This window comes from Chrysemys picta, chromosome 16 (genome assembly GCF_011386835.1).
Source record: "Chrysemys picta bellii isolate R12L10 chromosome 16, ASM1138683v2, whole genome shotgun sequence".
NCBI lineage: Eukaryota > Metazoa > Chordata > Testudines > Emydidae > Chrysemys > Chrysemys picta.
Window position 1 is genome coordinate 30,921,876 of NC_088806.1, and position 18,770 is coordinate 30,940,645.

The window sequence follows — 18,770 nt, forward strand, 5'->3', positions numbered from 1 at the left end:
GTGGCTGGCTGAAAATGCAGCACCAAAGCAGTTGGCTTTGTGGAAAGGGCAGGTGGGAGCTGTAACTTCCTTTTGTCGAGAAGCTTAAGAGTTTCCCGCACCTTTCCCTCCTGTGCTGCCAGGGGTTTGGGCTGTGTTGTGACTCCAGAATCACCATCTTCTGCTTTGGGTTAAAATGATTAAACAATCCAAATCAGAAAAAACGATTATTTCCCATCACTCTGATTTAATTTTCCTCCCTGACTGGGCGGTTGCTCCACGGCAGGAATCCGAGCAGCTGGACAAGATGAAGTCGGCCATGCGGAAAGGACAGGTGCTGCTGAAGAAGAAGGAAGAGAAGCTGAGCCAACTGGAGTCTTCGCTGCTGGAAGAGGTAACTGCCAGCGTCTCAATCACTTGGCATTAACCAGCCACAGTGTCCAGAGAGAGCCAGATTCACTCCCTGATGCGGGGACTTCATAGGGATTTCAGTTCCAGTGAGGGCCGGTTAGATGATGGCTGAGGGTTGGTGGCTGGAGCTGGATTGCTTTGGGAGCTGGCTGGCATCTGTTTGCCTGTGTGTGAGCACAGTGGGGAGAGGAGGCTGGTCACAGGTCTGCAAGGAACTACAAACCAAACTGGAATGAATCCACATGAGTCACGAGCTGTGTAGCCAAGAGGGGCTGGGGGATGGAGAGCTTCTCTGGCGTGAGCAGCTTGCCAGGCAGGTTTCTGAGTGGAAAAAGCACGGTTGTTAGAGCAGAATGAGCGATTCTTCCTTCAGAATTAGCCCATGAGGCTAGAAGTGAGTCAGTGCTGTCTCTGATGCACTAAAAAATACAAAAATCCAATTTCCGTGCTGGTTAAACGGAGGTTATATTAACTGTCTACATGGGTGAGATTAGATACTGTACAATCCCTTGGCTTGCATGGTACCTGCTCACCATTTAATTGTGTGATCGCAGGGTTTCTATGGTAAGTAAGCAGGAAAAATCCTTGGTTATTGGGGTCTTCAGAAGCTGAGGACACATTGGCTAGTGAGTACTGTTAGCCAGTAGGCTGTCCTAGATGCTAAGGGAGGTGTCTGAGAGCCAGCGCTCCTGGAAATGTTCCCAGCTCGGTCAGTGACTTGGGTGAGTTCCATAGGCCCAGGATCAGCGGGCGATCGAAGAGCATAGCATCTTTGAAAGTCAAGCTCTTAATGGAGAGACACCTCCCTGCCTATTCACCTTGTGCTGGGCCTTATGATTTCTGACTCCAGGGAGTCACTGCAGAAATTGTAATGTGCGGTCCCCAACCTAGCCTGCCCCCTCCATAGACTGAGCCGTCTTCCTTTGCAACACTCCCAGCCTTCGCTGACCCAAGAGCAGGGAACCACGTTTGTACTGCTATCTTCACCTGGTTCAGAACACTCCAATGCGAGAGCACCAAGTGCGGCCTGTGTAGAGCAGTTATGGGGTATCTAGCGTGGAGTTGCAGGAGCTTTAGACCTGATTTGGTTTCCCAAGGGACAGAAGTGTGTAGAAGATCATTGTTTTATTTTCCCCCACTGTAAATATTTCCTTCTCTTGACCAGCTTTCTGATGAAGATACACTGAAGGGTGCTGCGTGTAAAAAGGTGGTAACCTTTGACCTTAGTGATTCCGAAGACACACACAGCCTGAGCAGCACAGATGTACCTCAGCACAAATGTAAGGGTTCAGTGTGTCTTGCCATGGCCGCATTTCAGAGCTTTGTGCATTGTACCCAGTGTTTGACATTCTGCATCACCACACCCCTCCCGCTGTGTGTTCCTGGTCTCTGCCTTGTCTTGTTTTCGCTTGTGCCTGTTAAACTCTAAACTCTATGCCAGCGCTCAAGGCACAATATTTCGTACCAAGAATTATTCCCTGCCTGTAGCACTGTGTGTATGTGGCTCGGAGAGCGAAGGCTCCCCTTTGAATGTGGCTTAAAATACGTGGTTTTCACTCTGGTGCCAGAGACCTTGAGCCCTCCCCAGCGATGCTAGAGCCAGGCCCTATTGCCCTACTTCTTGGTGTCCATCAGTCTAGTTCGGTGGACTGGGCTTCTTTCCTCTCCCTGTCTCCTTGGCAACAGAGGCTGTTGCAATTCCTTGTGCCTTGCTCCTGTTGGGATTGTTCTTTACTGTCCCGTGATTAGAGCAGTGTGTGTGAATAGCAGTGCGCTCAGTAAATGGGTAACCATGCAGAAGGATTGTGCTTTTTCCAGAGATGCTGACCAGGCTGATGGCTACAGCTTCACCTTCATTTAAAAGGTCCTCTAACCTTCCTATGGCACCAAGTTTCTTTGTGATGTGCATGAGCCTGTGGAGTGCAATCCGTCCACTCTGCCTCCCTGCTCAGTTTGTGTACAGTTCAATTATATCAGGCTCCTGGTGTTCCAGTATTTGAGTTGTTGTACATGTTAGTGTTGCGAGCAGGCTTTGTGCTGTTCTGCAAAGAGCTAGCCGTTTGCAAGGGAAATCCGCGCTCTACAGATGGGTGGCTGTTGCGGAGCCCAGCGGAAGCTCACTCGCTGCACCGGCCCCGCTCATGAACTTGTAATGGGCAGGAAGGACAGAAGCGCACTTATACTGCAAATCAGGGCTTGTGCTGCAAGCAGTATTTCAGCTCTGCCATCCCAGTGCCTGGTGTCCCTTTGTATCCTCCTTTCCCCATCAGAGTTTAATCCTTGGAATCTCCGGGATCCTGTCCCTTTTCATCTCATTTCCCCAACTTCCTCTCCTCCACACCACACCTGACCAGAGCCTTCTAGCCAAAGTTCCCTGCTCATCGACATGGAACTGAACTGCCCCGTGGTCTCTGCGGCCAGACTGCCTCACTCGCTTAGCTGAATGTACGAAGTTCAGCGTCTGTGAAGCATGGAGACAGAGTGCATGGGAGGATAAGTTGCTCTTGGTGGGGAGATGTTGGAGAATGGTGCTGCCTGTGGGGATAGACTCAAGGTCTCCTTTAAATCGTATCCCTCTGGTGATCTGGGTATTTCTTTCTTTGACTAGTTGACTTGAAACCAGACGTCCAGTTCCCCCAGCTCGACAAGATCCAGCACTTGACCAACACTCTGCAGCACATCACCGCTGAGCTGAACGGGGTCCTTGGCACCTTGGGCTCTTTGAACCATCAGCAGCCTCCGCTCTTCACTGCTGTGCGGGTGCCGATGGCTGCTCTGCCCAGCGATGGGGTTCCTCTGTCCGCGTACACCTCTTTGGCAAGAGCCCAGGCTGCTGGCCCCATTGTGCCTCCTGCTGCGATTCCTTTGGTTAACCAGTGGGCATGGAGCACCGGTTTGAACTCCGGCCTCTCTTCCTCGGCCGGTCAGTCAGTGGACAACATACTGGCAGAGAAATGGCGCAAGTATTTCCCAGGTAAGGGTCTGCTGCAGTTCCGCCTCCTTCCCGGTTTGCTTATCATGTCTACGGCCAGTGATTTTGTGCTATCACTCCTATGCCAGGGTGCAGCAAAGTACCTCTTGCGTGCTGTCCTGTGGGACTGCTCAGTAAGGGCACACGCCCTGTTTGACCAAGCTGAGTGAGCTGTCTCCGCTCACTCCCTGGCTCTGGACGATCTCCTCGGCTCACCCTTCATCCTCCCCCAGTAGATGAACTGAGTCCCATGAAACATCCTACGTGGGCATGCTATGAATGAGCTCATTTAAAAATAAAACAAGGCCCCATCTGTATTGCATGGACGTTAACGATGCAGTGGTCCATCCCGTAATGTCAGCAGGAATCTTGGCATCTCCGCTTCCCGCAGGTATTTAAGATAGAAACAAGGTTCCCCCTGCCCAGTCTGTAGGAGAAATGGCTCAAGTCATTACGATGGGTTTTGTGTGTGTGCGCATGGCACCTCGTGGGACAGGTAAGTCAAAGATGTGAGTGTCGTTTCAGTTCTGAGTACCGTGAAGTCCCTGGTCTCTTATCTCTACCGGGAGCGAGTTTTATAACCTTGGTCCAGCTGCCGTGACAGTCTGTCCTGCATCCCGAGCCTGCCCCTGGGGCTGACCGTTCCTTTGCTCTGTGGGACTGTAGCTTGCGGGGAGGCGGTGGTTGTAGAGGGAGAGCTGTGCCTCAGGTAGCCAGAGCCAATCCCGCGGAGAACTTGGAAGGTCAGGACCGAGGCCTTGAACTGGACTCTGTTCCGCTGGGGACCAGGGCAACGTGTTCACAGTGGTCTGTGACTTGAGCAGACGGGCTGCTGTGCCTTGTACCAGTTGTCAGGGCCTGCGGCTTCACTCCTAGATACAAGTTGCAAAGGCCAAGCCTGGTGCTCGTGAGCACATGGGTCAGCATGGCCGGGGCTGCCTCTGACCAGACAGAGTGCAATCTGCGGCCAGTCGCAGGTGGAAGGGGCCTATTTAGAGCAGCCAGTAACAGCGAAGGGTCCAGGGCTGCTGACTGACCTAGCGATTTGCAGGTAAATGCTGATGGCAGTAAGAGATGTTACAGACAAGTCAAGTTCTTTAAAGCTCTCAGTCGTCTACCAGCATCACCTGAGTCTTGTCTGGGTTCAGCTGTAGCCAGGTGCTGAGTTCAGCTCGCTGTTGATAGAACTGTTGACGGTCTACATGAAGGAGACACAGAGTCTCCTTGGGGGGGAGGGATAACTCAGTGGTTTGAGCATTGGCCTGCTAAACCCAGCATTGGGAGCTCAATCCTTGAGGGGGCCATTTAGGGATCTGGGGCAAAATCAGTACTTGGTCCTGCTAGTGAAGGCAGGGGGCTGGACTCGATGGCCTTTCAAGGTCCCTTCCAGTTCTAGGAGATGAAATATCTCCATTAATTTAAATTTAAAGAGTTGTGTGCTGTCTGCACTCTGCTGGTGCTTTGGCCTGGGGGATCTTGCCAGCTCTCTGAGGCTCTCTGTTGAATAGTATGGGGGCGGGTGTGGATCCTGTGGGACTCTGCTGGTGGCAGTTTTGGAGGTGCAGGAGTAGTTGCCCACGATCACTCCCTGTTGTACAGCATGCTGGCTTCTGTCTCCCCCTTCCAGATGTAGCTGGATCTGATTGCTCAGAGAAGAGAGTCCAGTATAGTTTGTGGAGCACTTTGGGACAGACAGCCCAGTGTGGGCTATTCTGGGATGAATATAATTTCTCTCTGCAGTTTACATGGCCCAGGGGCACTGGGTATAAAAATACCCGCAGGGAATCTCTGCTGAAGGGAAGTGAAGCTAGAATTCAATTCCCTGTAGCAGGCTGGGCTAATACAATGGGCATAATACAAGGTCTGCAGCTTGATTCAGGGAGGGCCAGAACCAAACCTGGGACTAAGCAAGTGTGATAGACCCAGACTGGCCTCATGGAGGGTTGAAAGGCAAGGGTGTAATAGAGAGCTGTACTCTTGTTTCTTCCCCCACTCACGGCTCTGCATCAGCTCTGAAGGGGAATGACTCCTCCTGAAGTGCCTGCAATGTGATGCAAGCTCTTTAAAGAGAACCAGTGGAGCTTCTGTGCAAGTCTGAGCTCAGGGCTAGTGACTGATGACTAGTCTGTGCTAGCGGCAGCTGTTCACCTCAGCAGGTGAGCGTGAAAATCACAGATGAAATGAATGTGACTTTGTGTCCCTAATGGACAATGGGCTTTGGTGGCAGACAGTCCGAGGAGCTGGTGTGTGTAGCTCCCTGGACTTGGGCACGTGGCAGATTTGAAAAGAAGAGGAGATAACAGCAGCTCATTCCGGGAAGTGAAGTGCAAAGCTGATCTCATTATACCATTTCCAGAGCACTTCAGCGTCTGACATTTGCACAAGAATAGCAGTCATTAAAGGAGTGAGCAAAAGAAGAGGAGGAACTTTCTATTAGATTGCCCTGCCTGGCTGGAAACACACTGACGGGGGTGGAGGGGGTTGAGACAGACGACACACGTGGCTCCCAATTTACAATTTCCTTAGGAGAGCCAATTTTCCTTTTCTATTTGTATCCCGTTTGAACCTTTTAACCAAAGACAAAATCCCCAGCCCCTAGTCCTGCTAATCCTTAGCCAGCCAAACCAGGGCTGCCCCAAGATTAATGTCAGGTTTGTTTTCACTCTGAAAATTCTTGCTAGTCGTTCTATTTTATACGCCCTCTTCGGCTGTGGTCTGCTTTGATGTGGGCCAGCCGCTGCCAGCAGTGTCTATGAAGTGCTGTGTGCATGCGCTAAGGGAACAATATTCCCCTGGCCTAGACAGTTGGGTACAGATTCAACAGAGCACTTAAGTGCGTGCCTAAGTCTCATTGGCTTCATTAGGCCTTAAATAGACGATTAAAGTTAAACATGGGTAAGTGCCGAAAGGGGCCTTAAGACAAACATTTTTATGGGGCCTATTGACTTGTGTTTTTTGTGCCCTGTTGCCTCATTTTGCGGGTGGGAATTGCCTCCCTAGCCTGGCCCTGAGTTTGCAGGTTGTGACACTGGCAAGGCCCTCTGCTCATGTGTCATTTAAATGGTGTTGGAGAACATGGAAGATTCCAGGTGGGTGAGACCCTCTTCTCTGGCTTTTGGGGGCAAGGAAACCCTCGGGCTCTTTTGGGAGAGTGGTGCTTATTTTTATTAGAGCTGAAACTCTAAACACAGCACAGACAGGGCATCCCTGGCACAATCTCTGCGGATGGAGGGGTTGCATCTCGGGTTCTGTGGTGTCGTCTGTGGCGTATACCCATCATCCATTCTGACTTGTATCCTCTCTGGAGTGGCTCCTGTGTTCCATGCCAATCTCCTTCTTGTCAATGAGGATGCTCTTCCCTAGAAGAGTCTGTAGTGAGTTCTGCCCTTGAGCTTTGAAGTCTACTGGCGAGGCATGTGACTCTGAGAGCAGAATTTAGTCCTTCTGCTTTTAATTTGTTCTCTTCATGCTATAGGTAAACTCCCATTACCCACAATTCAGAACTGTCCTCTGAAACTGTACTTGTGTTTTTCTGAAATTCTGATTATTCTCCCCCAAAAATTCTGATTTCCCAGCCCTGAGCTATTGAAATAACCCAGGTTTACCACAACTGTCTCATGCATTTGTTATCTCTTGACTGTGGATACTACCCTGATAGTGTTAAAATTAATGGGAACCGCAGTGCTCGGTTCCTTTGGAAAATTAGGCCATTATGCCAGATGCCTGAGCATGGATTGAGGTGTCTAACTTTGGGCAATGTGTTGGAACATTTTGGCCTTGGACGGTGTTAACAATGAAATGCCAGTCCTTACAACACGAAAGTAACGCACTTTCAGAACATGGCGACAACCAGGAGCATAGAGTATCACAATTCAGGCATCAAGGCTTATCAAGAATCATGCAGTTCCTATTCAATCTTTCCCCTTAGGGTAGGTCTACACTACCCGCCGGATCGCCGATTGATTTATCGCGTCTACACTAGACGCGATAAATCGATCGCCGATCGCTCTGCCATCGACTCCTGTACTCCACTGCGGCGAGAGGTGGAGCGGCGGCAGTCGACCCCGCGCCGGGAGGACGCGAGGTAAGTCGACCTAAGATACGTCGACTTCAGCTACGCTATTCTCGTAGCTGAAGTTGTGTATTTTAGGTCGATTTCCCCCCACTCTCCCAGTGTAGACCAGGCCTTAGTAGAAATAAGGGATGTCCCATTCTTGAGGGGGGGGGATCCCAATAGAAGTTAGAGATGAGGAGGATGTAAGGTTAGAATAAATAACAGGAATTGGAGGGGGAATCTGCACGTTTCTTGTTCCCTGCCTCCCATTGGAAACCGAGTGGGACGCACCAGAAGATCCTGCTGTAAGCTTTCCCACAAGCACAGTCCCAAAGCGCCTCCGCATGTGACTGCACCATGCAGGGATAATGTGCATGTACTGCAAGCAATGGCCAGGGAGATGGAAGCCTTTCCTGTCGTGTATGTTTCTGGATCTGTATTGAATGTTTCTCTCTCTTCCAGGTGGGTTCCCGTCCCTCAGTGGAAGTCCTGCCCCTTTGGACAGCAATCTAGGTTATTTACCTGCAGGGTAAGACTCCTGGTCTTTTGAGTGTGGCTGTTTTTTGTTTTGTTTTTTTCTTTGGTGTGGTTTGTAGGTCAGATATGATTTTGTTCTGACCTACTTGTTACATCAAATAGGTTAGATTCGGAGTTAAGTTATTAGCCGGGTCCCTTTTTAAATACTCAGTTGCAGCTTTTACAGTCGTGTTCCCAGTAAGGCTCAGCCAATAGCACTCTTGTTTCAAGACCGGAATATTATAGGTTCCAGTCCCACATCAGGTGTGATTTCACACCTAGGATCAATGCTGCAGTGCAGGCCTGGTTAGGAGGGGTTGCTGCGCTCAGGGCGACAGTGTCTTTTTAGCTGAGTTGTTGAGATCCTGGTGACCAGGTGGAAATAAAAGATCCTTTGATACCTTTTAAAAAGAGCAGGGGATGAACCTGTTTTCCCAGGCAACACGTCCCTCTATTGATCAGAGGCTCTTGTCTGCAGCGCTGCAGCTGAGTTCTTGCTGGGTGTGCAGTGCCCACTGTGATGCCGTGGTGATAGGCATGACCACAAAGCACTCCCTGTTCAAGGAGCAGTTCCTCTGGTGACTCCCTGGGCTCTTGTAATGATCCTCCCATGTAGGCAGAATCTCCCTCGCCCAGGAACTGTTCCCAGAATGCCTTTCTGCGACTAGTCCAATAGGGCTGCAGCTGCTTGGCTCTGCTCGATTTTAAGTCCCCACTTTGCAAGTGGACGCTTGTGTGATCACTGCGTTTCATTTTAACTCATTGCTCTGTAAAGTGTGGTGAGATTCTAGTCCATTGCAAAAGTCTTGCTATTTTGCAGTTCCAGACTGGCAAAGGACCACCCCAGTAGCACAGCTCTCTGCTGCCTGGGTTACACCAGGCTCAGAGTTGGTGTTTCACCTGTGCTGAACAGCTGCTCTTCCAAACCTTGAAGGCAGTCCAGTCCTTTTAAGAATCTTTTCCCATGCCCATAGAACTCGTGCTTGGCGAAGCAGCACCTGGAGTGAGGGGAACACCTCTGGGGAGAGAGGAGCTTAATTTCCTAAGCTTTCTCTTCCCACTTCTCTCCAACTCCCTTGTATCTTAATCCAGTTAAAGAAGGTGGAAGTTCAGCCTAGCCTGTCTGTCTGTCTGTGTCTCTCTGCTGGGTTTTTGCTACCCAGCAGCACTGCATTTTTCTCAAGGGGCAGGGACTAGTGTGGAGCTGCCTACCCCCTTTCTTCCTGAAGAAGAGTGTACTGGTGCTGCCTGTCAGCAGTGGATAATGGGGTAAATGGAGACTCCTATGGAGTTAGCTGGGGATGCAGGGGTCCTGCCAACAACGGAGGCTTTGTGATGCTAGAGAGACCAGGAGAATGGCAGCAGCTAAGTAACGTGGCTGCTGAAACTTCTTCCCAGTCTGGTAGGGGAGTGGAGGGCAGGACACTGGGCCAAGAAGAGGTTGCTTTCTGTTGCATCAACCTGTGCCTATTTCCGCAGCCACCCATCAGTTTCTAATCCGTTGGCTCATTTCTTGCCATACTTTCTTTCTCTCTCTGTCGTGACAGTGAGCAAATCCGCCTATTCCAGCGTTCCCAGCTTCGAGGCCCTGAGACAGACAGGACTAGTGTCCAGGGAATGATTGATGCCAACAAGAAATGGCTAGAAAATTTCAAGAAAGATTCAAAAGTGTATCCTTTGCTTTGGTGTTGTCTTTATTTGCACTCCTGGTGGTGCTGTCGGTAGACGCAGAAAGCAGGCGGTGAGTGACTATGGAGCAACAAAGCATTGAGCAGCGGCTGTGAAACCTCAGAGCCTCCTGGTTTTGGTCCCTGCAAAGGACAGTGTATCTAGTGGTTAGAGCAGAAAGTGAACTCAGGCTCTGGACTCCTGGATTCTGTTCCCAGCTGTGTCTTGGCTCACTGTTACCTTAGACAAATCCCTTCTCTTTGTGCCTCGCTATTCTGCAGTGATGGCCCCAACCGCTGCCACTTCTAGTTGAGATACTGCACTGCTCTGGGTGGTCATGGGAACAATGGCAGAGGAGGAGCTGGGAAATGAAGGATTTAGTTTCTTGGGGTCAGTCTGATCCCTGTATGCAGTGTAGTTGTAGCCGTGTGGGTCCCAGGATAGTCGAGACACAAGGTGGTGAGGTAAGATCTTTTATTGGAGCAACTTCTGTTGGGGAGAGAAATGTGTTACCTACTTACGCTAAACAATCTGTTCCACCTCGTATTTAGCTGGGGGACACTGAGTAAGTTTCCGTGTAGCTCAAAAGTTTATCTCTCAATCTCTCCCCAACAGAAGTTGGTCCAATAAAAGATATTCCCTCCCCCACCTGGTCCCCATCAGACATCTAACAGCACTGATGTTTGTGCTGTGGGCCGTTTCTGATGAGAAGCAATGGTTACTAATGCTGTGCAATTGAGTCAAAGGGAAAAGAGCCACTAGAAAGAAATCTCCCCGTGCTGTTAAATGGGGTAACAGGTCCCTCGTGCTCTCGACAGCGTTATGCTGCAGCTGTAACTCTCTGCCGCGCACGTTGATATGGGCAACAAATCTCTGGGTCCCTGTGATTGAGTGATCTGTCTTGAGTCCCATAATCCTGCTTTAAGTCTATTTGACCTGTGTGCAGAGGTCTGAATACAACATGTGAGCATGAGGCTTGATTCCTGCTCCTGGTGACTTGTCCTTCTCCCATGTCTACGTTCATGCAGGCTGAATTCACATGTAAGCGATGCTTTTCCTTCACTCAACTTCCAGTCCTCTCTTTCCAAGCACACAGAAGCCCTCTGCCAGCAGCCCTGGCTTGGTGCAGCTCGGACTGGATGAAAACAACCAAATTAAAGTGTATCACTACTAAAAGGTGACGGATTCCCAGCAGAGAGGGGCTGAGCCTTCCCAGCCCTGTGCCCCAGGAGACAGCCTGGCAAAAGAGCAACATAGCCGTGCTCTGTTCCCTCTTACAATACAGTGCGTTGCAGTGGTACCCAGCAGTCTCTCATCTGTCTGTCTTTTTGCTCTGCCCTTGAAATCAAGTTCCTTTCCAGGAGGCGGGAGGAAGTGGACTTCCCAAGTGAATTCTTCTAATCCTGTAATGTGTTCAAATATACTTTATAGACTGCTTAATCCAGTGGTGAAATATCAGGGCTTCAATAGATCAACAGTTCCCTCATTAGTATTCCAGCAATCACCTGATGGAAATGTGACTCACCGAGGACTTGGAATAACTTGTTGCGGGGGAGGAGGTGAATTCCAACAGAAACCTGTTGCTAGAGGACAAGAATGCACCGTGGATTGGCAACAAAGAGGGGTTGCAGGTGACCTCAGACCAGGCCTCTGTGGCACAAACTTGAGCTTGGGAGACTGAAAAGCACATGTCTATCATTTTTTACATGGAAGAGCACAATCGAAAGCAATATAGTCAGAGCTTCTGGCCAGCACATCCTGACTGAGCAGTTGGTTTTCTTTTCCTGTTATAGTCGGGATTCTTTTTAATATCCAACGTTGAGTTTGTTTCTAGTTGAAAATGTTTTGTATTCAGGGGACAGTGGAGGCTACGCCTCTGGGAAGGGTTTTAACAAACCCACTTTCTCTTTGACAGAGCAGAAGCCATAGGGCCAGCAGGGCCCGGTGGGGATGGCTTACAGGGCTGATGCGATGGAGGAGACCTCCGCACTCCCCCAAACTGTGCGGCTGTGGTGGGAGTCTGTCTGGATTCTCTCCAGTCTGGATTTGCTGAGAGCCAGGCTGGAGGACATGGTGGGCAGAGGCTGTCATGCGAGAGTCTATGGCTGGTCTCCAGTGATGCACCCATTGTTACTGGTGTCAATGGAACTATGTGAATAGGTGTGGCCTTGAATAACCACCAATAATAGAGCCCCCGCCAAGCCAAGTGCTCGCACTCCCTGGGGGAGCCCAGCTCCAGACTTGGGCTGGCTTGGGGCCATTTCCGATAAGGGCTGAGCTTGACGATACGTGAGGCAGACTAGGCGCTGGCTCGCTGTTGGCTCTGTATCTGCTCTGCAGGACTTGTCGGGGAGAGCTGGTTTGGTCAGAGAAATGGCTCTGACTGGGCCGGAGTGGAGGCTGACATGTTGGATAAAGTCGTTTCTGCTTTGCACGGTCGCTTTTCTGACTGCAGCCGCCCGGGAAGCCGCACACCTAGCTTTAAGTTCCTCCGTTTGCTGGGCCCCTCCAGTTGGTTTCAGTAGTGTGGTGAGAGGCTGCTTTTCTGGGGTGGGAAAGGCCCGTCTGTGTCCGAGCACTCGCTCATGCTGTAGTGCCTGACCTTGAGGAGGCAGCCCTCCGAGACAGTGCAGCTCTAAAAAGCGCGGAGCAGATGAGCAATGGGATTGTACGGCTGGGAGGGTGCCAAGTATCGGTCAGCTCCCCAGTTGGGGGCCAATCCCAAAGCCACTGAAGTCCATTGTGAGACGCTTTCCTCAGCGTTGGACCAGTCCCTGTGAGTGGCTGCAGCTTGAGTCGTTGCCTTGTGGAAATAAAAAACCCATTTGGCATTTGCCTGAAGAGAGTCTTTAAAAAATATCCTATCCTGGCCTCGGTTCTGGGTCAGGGCAGCGAGGAGGAAATGCAGCGGTGTGGGTAGAGGCTGCATTTCCAGCTGCTGCGTGGTGCTGTCATTAGCCATCAGTCTTCCAAGCTGGCTTGGCTTATTTATGCTTTTTCAACAACATTTTTCTTTCTGGCCATTATTGTTTGACTAAAAATCTGCATTAAAGGGACGAGAAATCATCCTTCAAACAGTTCCTACCAGAGATACTAAAACAGAAAGGACTGGAAGTTGTCGCTTTCCACCCTTTCACACTGTTTGCATTTCTATGCTCGGATAATGAGGATAGGCTAAAACCGAAAGTGACATTGTCTGGTTCGTTTTGCTTTCTGGTTCTCATGCGCTAGCACCTGGTTGCAATAGTTTGGGTTGCAAATGCTTCAGGGATGTGTTTACACGCAAACAGAACATTGTTTACTCCAATTTTTAAGCAAGAGAAAATGTCTGTTTTTACATTTTATAACTTTTTAAATAATACCAAACTTTTTCAATGTGAGCTACCTGACTTTGTTCTCCTTACACAAGGGCTTGGACTGGTTCTGCAGACAGATCCAGGGGGGTGGATTTGTGTTCACAGGGTCTGGCACTAGCATCTCTTATGCCTTTCCTTGCTGATAAGCTGAGGGCCGGTAGCTCCCAGAGGCACTGCTGATACAACACAGCATGCTGGTGTCCTTGCCTGAGGACAGAAACCCTAGGGCACTTAGCAGTACTGACTGACTGAGAGGCCTTGAGTGACCACTGAGAACCGGCAGGAAAGAATGGATCATTATGTAGGTTTCCTGCCCGCTGTACCAGATTACACAAATCCTTGCCTGCGGGGATTTTGCTTTTAGTCTCTCTCAGCTATTGAGAAAACCACGTGGCAACTCTCAGCTATTTTTGTTAACAGCCCCACTTGTCCTGGCTTTCTCCAGCACTGAACCCCTCTGCAGTCATTCGGACATTATACCCAAAGCACATGCAGCAGAAGACATGGAATCATACCTGTACATTCTAGAGAGCATATATTCTTCGTGTGGGTAAAAGACTATTTTAGTAACCATATTACTGTGTTTTTGTCGCAGGTCTCTTTTTCCCCTTGCCCCTTGTGACGCTTTAAGCTGTATCCTGTTTTGTATGCAAATTAAATTGACACAGATCTATTTTTTACAATGGTGGTGTTCGCAGCTTTGTTTTTTCTTTTTCCAGCTGAGATTTTTTTCCCTCCCTCGAACCCAGCCCTGGTACCCACCTTGCTCTTCACTTTCAGACACTCCCTTCACTCCTCTCCAAGTTGTATTGCTGTTATCCTGTCAAAGTAGCCTCTGCCAAGTTCAAAGACTGCTGCACAAGCAAGCCTATTTGTTATCTGGTCAGGGTGCTAAATGGGGTACTAGGGAGCTAGAAAACCGAGCTACGAGAGAGAGTGTCCATGCAGCTTTCAGCCAGCAGGAAACTCATCGTGGGCAGCCCTGAGCCAGGTTTTCTCACGGGCGTCTCTCCCACCCCTTTCCATGCACCTCTGCAGTGGCTCTCTCCTCCCAAGCTTGTGCCAAAGTGGTCGGGCAGGTGTTGTGCTGGAAGAGACCAGGGCAATACCGGCTGGAGGGCTGAGGGAGAGGTGTCTCTGGCTGGAATAGACCAGGGCTGGCGTGGAGTTAATTACAACCACGCTTTTTAAAGGTGTGGTGGGGTCTCTACAGCGCTGTGCCTGTGCTGTGTGGTACTTGGTGGGGACCACCTCTCCCTGTGTTACTTGGCGGCTCCCCAGGCAGCTGGCTGGCACCTGGGGATGTGCTAAAGTTGGGTAACTCTGCGGATTGGCCATCACTATCGACTTTTACATTTATTTTATAACAGCAGTGTCTTCCCAAGTGCTATTTCAGCACCCTGCTCTCACCGAAGTCTGCTGATTGGATCGCCCAGAAAGCCATTTCACTGTAAATCAGGCAGGATCGGTGCCCCCTTTTTGCTCGTGGTTTCTCTTTTACCCTCTCATTTCCTACCACTGTCTTTTCTTCCCCTTCCAGCCCTTCTGCCAGCCAGATGACTATCCTCTGAGCTCTTCCTAGCTGGTTCTGTGCTGCCCCTGCATGGCTTTCCGTGTAGGAGACTTAGCTTGCCGACCACCCCCTCAAAGCCCCAGGGCTTATCGAGAGACCGCCTGCATCAGAATCGCTCGTTCCGGGTCTGAGGGCTGCATGGTGCTGTCGTCCTGAGTGGTCATGGATGTGCGTCATGGACTACTGTGATACGGCTGGCTGTGCGATAGCTCCCGAATGGCCGGTCTGTGGCTCCCTGGCTCTCGTTCATCCACCTGCATTCAGCCGCCACTGGCACCAGGAGCCTTCTCTTCTGCCTCCAACTGCCCCAAGGCTGCTCCCAAGGGTCTGGTAAAGTGCCTCCCGGCAGCACCAGGGGAAAGGGCAAACTCATGACAAAAGCCCACGTCCCAGGATGGTGAGGTATAAAACCGGCCGTGTCCTGTGAGGCATAGAACAGGTGAAGCCTGATTGTCTGCCTAGAAACCAGTGTTCTTGCAAAGCCCCTGGTGACTCTCACAGCGGTTGGTTTAATGTGGGGTGTTTGTGCTCTTCTCCGAGGGCCTGCTTCTCTCTGTGCTCCCACCACTGCCAGTCGGGAAGCCGTGGTCCTGTGTGGAGCTGGCAGAAGAGAACCAGGCCCACTGGTGCTCCCAACGAGGTGAGAAGACTATTTGCCTGTGCTGTTGAAACTCCTCTGTTTCTTCCTGGGCTGCTCTCCCGTGGACATTGACCGCCAGGGAGAAATCCCAAGGGGAGCGTTGGCTCCTCATCTTCCATTGCCCCGATTAGGGCCACATGGAGCTCTGCCGACTACTGAAAAGCAGCTCTTCTTGGGCAGTAAAGCTTGTTAAAGTGCTGGATTTTGCACAAGAGGAGAGTGATTCATAGTGGATGAGATGCTGCAATAGAAGGGCCAAGGAAAGTAAGCTGGGGGGAAAAGGAGTCTACTCCAAGGGTTTGATGGTCTCTCTTCTTCCATCTAGTTCCAGCTTTGCCATCCTCTCTCCTGTGCTCAGCCCACTCCGTCAAGTGCCCTGCGAAGGCCTGCTGGGCTGGGAGGTTGAACAGCGGGTTTGAGCAGTCGAGACACCTGAAAAAGTGTTTAAGCGTAAGCTTTCGTGGGCCGAGTGGGCTTTAGCCCATGAAAGCTTATGCTCAAATACATTTGTTAGTCTCTAAGGTGCCACAAGTACTCCTGTTCTTTTTGCTGATACAGACTAACACGGCTGCGACTCTGAAATCTGTTAAAAAGTGTGTGTGTGTGTGTGAGAGAGAGAGAGAGAGGGTCACAGCATGTAGAGCAGAAGTCCAGTGGAGCGTTACCCTAGGCTGTCCTTTCCTGGGGCCTCTTTCCTCGAGGTAAGTCAAATAATTGTGGGGATAGCTGCCTGCCTGCCTCTCCCTGGACAGCTTTGGTCTCCCAAGGGGCTGTGTCCAGCACCCATCACTCTAGTATCGGTGCTTTGGAAGTATGTTTTCCTGGCTGGGTTTTCTCTGACTTCATGTTAAGAAGGAGGGTGATGCCGAGTTCCACGTGGGGAAGTAAATGGTTCCTTTATTTCCGTGACCGCTTGTGGCCTGCTGGTTGTAGGGGCCCCTTGTCTGGGTTGCTTTCAGCTCCGGTGCTTACTGCTGGCTCAGTAAGAGGCTCCATGCCCTGCTTTGGCAGAGGACTCCCTCACCCCAGCCATTGCTAATTACATTTGGAAAATCAATTAAAAGCCTAATTAAATGCCAGTGTCTTGCACTGTACCTTGGAGTTTGCCCCCCTCCAGCTCAGGTGGGGTCTCGGGGAACTGGGCAGAGAGCACCCTGCCAGCTATCCAGGTGCATCTTGGTCTGATACACATCAATTTGTCATGGCAATAATCGAAGCAGTCAGGTCCCTCCTCCCCCCAGCCCTCTCAGCAGCTTTGGCCGTGCAGGGAGCATTGCAAAGCCCTGAAAAATCCCCGTCCCTAATTGAAAAGCAGATGTTGACTGGGTGCTAGAGGCATTGCTGTGCTATTGTAATCCCACAAGCCACAGACCAGTGCCTGCCTTTGCCACATCCCTGTTTCTTTAAATCCTCACTCGGTGGGCCCATTCATTTCTCGAAAGCGGTGGGTGAAGAGGATGCACTGGTGCCGTATATGCTGGACAAGCCCCGGCAATTAGAAGAGCGAAAGGACAGCAAACGATTACTCTGGCGGGAGGAGAACAAGCGCTAAGCTCATTAAAGGGTTGGGAGTTGTCTGCCCTGTTGCAGCCGGAGAAGGGGCCATTTCAGTTGCTGGTGACATTGAGACAATCGGGTCTCTCTCACGGACGATTTTTCTGTTACCTGTAGGTGGGGGGGGAGCCCATTGTAGAGTCCGACCATGCTGGCCACACTGATGACTGCGCTGTTCTTCATGGTGAGAGCGTTCGGACAGGTGAGTCCAGGCCTGGCTTTTGGGCTTGCTTGGTGTACTGACGGGTTTTATTTCTAGGGAACTTGTTACTCAGTTAATTCAGAGTGTGTGAGGTGTTGCTATGTTGTGGACAGTAGGCACTCTGGTTCTTGTTGGCTCGGCACTCCCCCAGCCTCTGGCCTCCCTTCTCCTTCGCGCGTTGGCGACCAAGCCGGGCAAAGCCTCCTGCGGCCACGGCTGACCCCGGAAAGGAGGGGTTCATGGCCAGGGGTTCCAAAGCAGATGGCGCTGTCTGTGCTGCACAGAGCTGGCGGTGTCTGGGGCACGCCGCAAGCTCGGGGATGCCTGCTATTCCTTGGGCTCCATTAATCTCACACAATGGGTGTTTCCCTTTTTTTCAAATTCCAGTGGTGTGGCTGGAGAGAACATGACGTAGGTGAAGGTCGTAGAAAGCAGCTGCGGGATCCTCTCCAGCACAGTGGCTTTAGTAACCAAAGCGAGTCTTCCACGGTGTTGGCTTTGGGTGTATTTGGGTGTTTATCATCCTTAGTGACGGCTCTGCCAAGCAGTGCGGTCCTTTTTCACGTGGGCACACGCTGGAGCCAGCGTTAGCCCTGGGCTCTGCCCTGGAGATGGCGGCTGCTGCTTCTGCAAATCTGACTAATGGGGACAGAGCTCATGGGGCTGGGGGATTCCCAGACTGCCGATTCCCACCCTTCCCTTGTCTGGGGCTAAGGCTCTGCCTTGTGTGGGGTCCCCCAGCTCAAATCGGAGTGATCTACTTTGCAGTCAAGCCTCTTAGCTGCTCTCTGTAGAGGGGAACCGGGGAAGCTGAAAATACACTAATTTCTCTTCTCTCAAACTGTGTCAATTTCCAAGCCTGTTATGTAATTATTCGACCTACTGACTGTTTAAGGAAACACCCCTACTGGGGGAGGAGGAAATCTGTCTGCATTGACCCTACGTCCCTCTTCTTAGACCCTGCTCTGGCGCCAGCCAGTCATGGATCTCAAAGCACTTTACGAACGTTAATGAATTCAGCCTTGTGATGCCCGAGGAGGCAGTGTTGTGGGGCAAAGGGAAGGGCTTTCCCAAGGCCATGCACTGAGCTGCCGGCAGACTTGCTCCCTCTCCATGCAGTGGGAGCTGTCCAGGAGTGACCCCGGGGGAGATACAGGGGGCAGGAGCGTTTCCTGTGAGCAGAACACGCCTGGCAATAAGCTCCAGCCACTTGTGCCATCCCCACCGCTGGGCCTTGCGGAACGTCCCGATGCCACATGGCAAACCTCAGCGGTAACTGCGCCTGCCCGTGGCACTGGGCCCATCTTCTCCTCGTAATCTGCTGCCTGTGACCTCGGAACCATCTCCCTGGCAGCCGATTGTGATGTCACCAGTGGAAGATTATGTCCAAAAGGGGCTTTGGGCATAAGCAGCAGGCACAAGGATTTGCAAATGTTCCAGCCTCTCAAATAGGTTTGGGGGTCTTAACCTAATCCCAAAGGGGCCACAAGACTGCCCCCGGCCCTGGGCTGGCAGCTGAGTGACACCTGGCACCCGGACTGGTGCGTTACCTCAGGTTACGAATTGTATTGTAAATGTCACTATCATCCTACTTCCCCAGGTCCGCTTGGCGAGTCGCTGAGCCTGCGTCACTGCAGTATCTAACCACCTGGAGAAAGGACGGCCCAGTGGTTAAAGTGCTAGCCTGGGGCTCGGGGTCAGTTCCCTGCCTGCCCCAGACCTCTTGTGTGAGCATGGAAAAGTCCCTTAGTCTCACTGGGCCTCAGTTCCCATGTGTACAGTGGGGTACTGGCCCTGCTCTGCCCCCAGGCATGTGGCGAGGATGTCACAGGACCTAAGGGAGAGG

At 51.2% G+C, this 18,770-nt stretch overlaps 1 protein-coding gene across 13 annotated transcripts in view; it reads left to right on the forward strand.

Annotated features, from left to right (window-relative positions):
- Positions 1 to 14,659, forward strand: part of CEP164 (centrosomal protein 164) — an 82,879-nt gene extending 68,220 nt beyond the window's left edge. For 12 of the 13 annotated variants that reach the window (XM_065569100.1, XM_065569106.1, XM_065569103.1 and 9 more), the window contains 6 exons: positions 266 to 373; positions 1,556 to 1,670; positions 2,999 to 3,364; positions 7,878 to 7,944; positions 9,479 to 9,601; positions 10,674 to 13,638. In XM_065569100.1, the coding sequence (XP_065425172.1) occupies positions 266 to 373; positions 1,556 to 1,670; positions 2,999 to 3,364; positions 7,878 to 7,944; positions 9,479 to 9,601; positions 10,674 to 10,773 (879 nt within the window). In that variant the 3' untranslated portion in view covers positions 10,774 to 13,638. Of the gene's footprint in view, positions 1 to 265; positions 374 to 1,555; positions 1,671 to 2,998; positions 3,365 to 7,877; positions 7,945 to 9,478; positions 9,602 to 10,673; positions 13,639 to 14,495 lie in introns of those variants that run through there. The other variant, XM_065569107.1, reaches the window with a different exon arrangement.
- Positions 14,660 to 18,770: the final 4,111 nt, after the last annotated feature.